Genomic DNA, 4,387 nt, shown 5'->3' on the forward strand with positions numbered 1-4,387 from the left:
CACGCCCCGACACGCCTCAATACACCGCACGACGCGGGCCACGCCTCGCCCGCCCCGCGCCGCCGCACCTCGCCCCGCTCCGCCCCCGCCCCGCCACACCACACCGTGGCCCAGTGGGCCCTCGCCGCGGTGCGACCGGCAGCTTCGCGAAGAGATTCGAACCCGCGACGTTGCTGCCGCTGGCGGCGTCGTGCAGCAGCAGCGGCCACAGCAGGAGGGGGGCAACGGCTGCAACAAGGCGACGTGAAGGGGCGGGCGGCTGCGGCGCCCACAACACATGCATTTTAACTCGCGCCGCTCGCTGCCAACGTCCGAGCCGACGCCGACGCCTTGTCTGCCGCGCCACGCCCTGTAGAGGAAGAGGTTCAAGTAGAGGACCCAGGGGCGGGCCCAGGGGGCAGGGCCGCCTCTGGGCCCGCTTCGCCACCCCGACTCGAACCTCCTAACGACTACAGTATCGGGGACCGGCGCCGAGGTTCAAAGGATGCACGTAGTTCTTCAAACAAAGATATACGTTTCAGGATGAAAAAGTGTCAAGTGAAGACACACATATCTTCGCTGGATCCGCGACCCGCGAGTACAGCACGGAGCAAAGCGTGTGTGAGACAGTGTATGTAGTCGCTGCGGAGGCATGGCGTCGCGAGAGATGAGGCCTGGGGGAGGGGGCGCAGGGCGCACGCACTGGCCGCAGTCTGGTTAGCACGATGCACTGCGAGATGTGGGCCGATGCGTCCCTCTGCCCCCACCGCCACCAGGGGAGGAAGGGGGTGGGGTGCTGGCAAGAGCGCGCTGATGAGACGAGGGAGACACAGAGGCAGAGAGAGGGAGTGAGAGATATATATGAGGAGGCGCGGGTAAGAGAGCGAGAGAGTGAGACGGAGAGGGGAGCGGGAGGACGGAGGGGGGGGGGGAGCTCATGGGCTTTATATTTAGCGCGGTAATATGATGGCGAGGAGCGGGCGGCCCCGTACTGCACCGGGCCGCCGCGGCGCACCGGGCAGCAGCGCATCCCGCCCAGCCGCCGCGCCGGGCCGGGCCGTGCGCTGCGGTGTAGTGTAGAGGGAGAGGTCGTCAATCCGACCTGACTGCCCCTCCTCCTCCCGCGGGACGGTCGAGGATGATCCCGCACCCACACGGGCCGGCCGTGCCTCTCGCCGACTTTCACATCTTTTCCGCGGCCCTGTCGCGCCCTGCTCGACATCCTGCTCGGCTAAATCAGGAAGTGACTGGCATGCCGATGACATTATCAGGCTGCGCCAGCGCCCCTCAGCGCTTCGCCCGCACGACTGCCGCTGTTTGCCGATATTGCAGAGTAGTCAGCTTACAAAAATGACAGCATGCATTACTTTTGGGCGTCCAGCCTGGGAAGATAAATTCATTATGCTGCAGTGGAACAACACAAACACAATTCGATATCTTAGACTGAAAGGCACGCAGTTAAGCCGCTCGTTCCAAAACTAACGCAGTTCAGCCGCGCGCTCCGAAAGAGACGCAGTGTACCGCTCTAGAGATAGGAACTGCATTAGTCTTGGAACGGGCGGCTGAACTGCGTCTAGCGTGTCGAATTCTTAATTCCAGAATATTTTTTATTTTACCTTAAAATTCTTTGAAAACTTTATCATGCAATGCAGTATTATTATTTTATGGTTTTTCTAGTGCGAGCGGCCGTGAGGCGTGAGCTCTTATCTTGGATCATATCGAAGCGGGAGAGACTTCGACGCAAGATCACCGCGGGCACCGGGTCCTGTTCGCGGAGGTGCAGAACTTTGGCAACCCGCGACGCTGGTCTTCCCCGGCCGCGGATCCGCGCCACCCCACCCAGCGACTCAGTGCCCAGCCAAAGAGCCAAAGGCGAGGCAGGAGGGCGGGACGGGGACGGCAAAGTAGTCAAGGTGGCAGCGACGCGGAGCAAAGCGGAGCGCCGCCAAAATGTCACGTTGGAAGTGAAGCCCTCATTTTTATCTCCCCGACAGGCGCCACCGCCGCCGTGGCCGAGGCCGTGCTCGCGCTGCTGCTGCTGGGGGGCCCGCGCGCCGGGCTGCGTCCAGCCCAACGGCCCAACGGGCGAGCGAGTGTGCAGCTCAGGTAAGAATACCGGTGACGCCACGCCGCCACCAGCCAGCCATGTGATGCTGCTGATGTCGCTGTTGTTGTTGTTGATGATGTTGGAGGTGGTCCCCCTCCTGTCCCCTCGTTGGAGCAATACAGCACGGCGCCGACGGGAGCACGCGCGGGGCGGGGCGAGGGGCGGGGCGGGGCGGGGACAATTTAGCAGGTTATCTCGCAATACTGTACCCGGCGCTGTCGCTTCCCCTGAACGTGACAAACTTAAGCCGCCGACTGCAGTGCTTGTGGTACACCCGCGGGGCGGGGCGGGGCGTGCGGGAGGTGGCTGGGTGGGGAGGGGTGCGCACTAATACGCACGCCTTTAAATAGCCGGCGCGGCTGAAGTGCGGCGTGGCTAACGCAGTGGCGGCGGTCCGGTCTGGTCCGGTCTGGCCTCTAATGAGACGTGCTCCCTCGCACCCTCAGGACCCAATATACCGGTCAACGCTCGTCCTTGTTCCTGCCCGGCGGCGCCGTGTGAGGGGCGTCCCCGCGCGAGCAGAGCCGCCGGCGCCAGTCCACGCCACGCCACGCCCCGCGGCGCCAAGCCACGCTCCGCCCGGGAAGGAGCTGGCAAGGACCTCCACAAGGCCGAGCGCCGCCCCGGGGCATAGCCACGCGGGGCCCGCCCCGCCCCGTCGCGCGGAGTCAACACGCCGGCTCTATTAGAGGAGACCAGCGGCCCATAGGTCCGGAGCCACGGGCGGCCACAGGCGCAAGGGACTGGATAGTGCCCTTGTCACGAAAGAAATCCCCCCCCACCCCTTTCCACACGCTCATCGCACAGTACTCACACCTCCGGCACGATGCATGAACACGGCGAGCTACACTACGCGTGGGCGACCAGCGCCGCCGTCGACGTCGCTGCCAGCAAACAATTATGCTGATGAATTTTTCGGCGAGGCCCTCCCTCTCCCTCTCGTTTGGCGGTGACATTGGGACGGAGGGCGCCCCCGTCACCGGGACGGCGGCGGCGACGGCGTCGCGGCGGCGCCACGGCCAGCCTGGCCACGCCCCCCGAACAAACACATTGGAAGCGCGCTGACGCCGACGATACCTTGTGTACTGCTGCTGTTCCCCCCGCCCCAGCGGGGCGCCGCGGCGGCGGGGCGGGCAGGTGCGGGGCAGGTGAGTATGGAAAGTGAACTAGCCGCCGCCGCTCCCCGCCGCTCCCCGCCGCTCCCCGCCGCCCCCGCCGACACACGTGGTCGAGCGGCCGGCCGGCCCGCCGGCCGGCGTGCGGTGACGCAAGGCTCGGGACAGCGCGGGGCGCAGAGCGCGGCCGGCGCGGTTGTACAGGTCCGTAGTACTCACCGGGATGCACTCGCAGCGGATGCAGTACATGACGCCGAAGGGCGGCCCGAGGTCAGCGAACCACGTGGAGCCCAGCTCCCGAGTCTGCTTGCCAAACACGCATTCTGCAACAAAAACCGAAAAACACATCACGTTAAATGTAAGACACGTCGTAAAGCTCCGCTTTGCTCGTCTTCATGGTTAAAATCTGGTACTATGTATGTATGGTTCTTTTCGTAAGTTTGCGCTCCACCCTTCCGGATAAGAGCCTCTTTAAGGATCAGTCAGTGCCCCCCCCCCCCCCTTTCCTTACTCTTCCCCACTCATCACGCTCCTCATGACGATGCCAAACATTAAAGCACGAGAGAGACAAAAGGGGTCTGGGCGTAACCAGTGACGCCCGTCTTGTCCCGTCTCGTGTTGCCCCCTCCCCTCCCCCTCTTCCTCTTCTGGCGGGCAATCGCCTATGGTGGAGTGGGCAATCGCCTGGTTGGCCGAGAGTCTGGTCTCTGTCCGGGACAGAAGGCGCCTGCTCGCCTGCTCGGTCGTACAGCGAGTATGACCGGTATGACCATAGCGCGTGGTCTTAACTCACATTAGGCACCATCAAATAATTGTAGGGGGGAAAAAACGATGACTTTTATACAGCTCAGTATTCGCCAAAGTTTCGTTGAAATGGTACGAATTGAACAGTTCTGGCCTAACCTTAAATCGAAATAAAAAGAGCGGCCATTCTCCTCGGTCATTCCTAATAATTCTTTCTTTGAGAACGTCTGCGTGCAAAATTTTCACCATTCATTCACAAAATGCGCAATCTTTCCCCGCGCGCTCCGCGCACTACCACGGCCGATACAGCGCGACGGGGCGGGGCGCGTGTTCCGGTCTGAATACATCACCATTCCAGTCGCCCCGCCCTCTCTCCGTAATTTGCTCTCTCGCGGGGTACTTAGGAGAATTGTATATGGGATGGCGGTGGGGCGGGGAGGGG

General features: G+C 62.9%; 1 protein-coding gene across 1 annotated transcript in view; it reads right to left on the reverse strand.

Annotated features, from left to right (window-relative positions):
• Positions 1-4,387, reverse strand: part of LOC113212103 (dorsal-ventral patterning protein Sog) — a 37,965-nt gene that overhangs the window by 10,368 nt on the left and 23,210 nt on the right. Inside the window, exon 3 of the mRNA XM_052266014.1 lies at positions 3,421-3,524. Within this exon, the coding sequence (XP_052121974.1) occupies positions 3,421-3,524 (104 nt within the window). The remainder of the gene's footprint in view (positions 1-3,420; positions 3,525-4,387) is intronic.

This window comes from Frankliniella occidentalis, unplaced genomic scaffold, assembly GCF_000697945.3.
Source record: "Frankliniella occidentalis isolate FOCC.00 unplaced genomic scaffold, Focc_3.1 Scaffold34, whole genome shotgun sequence".
NCBI classification, from domain to species: Eukaryota; Metazoa; Arthropoda; class Insecta; order Thysanoptera; family Thripidae; genus Frankliniella; species Frankliniella occidentalis.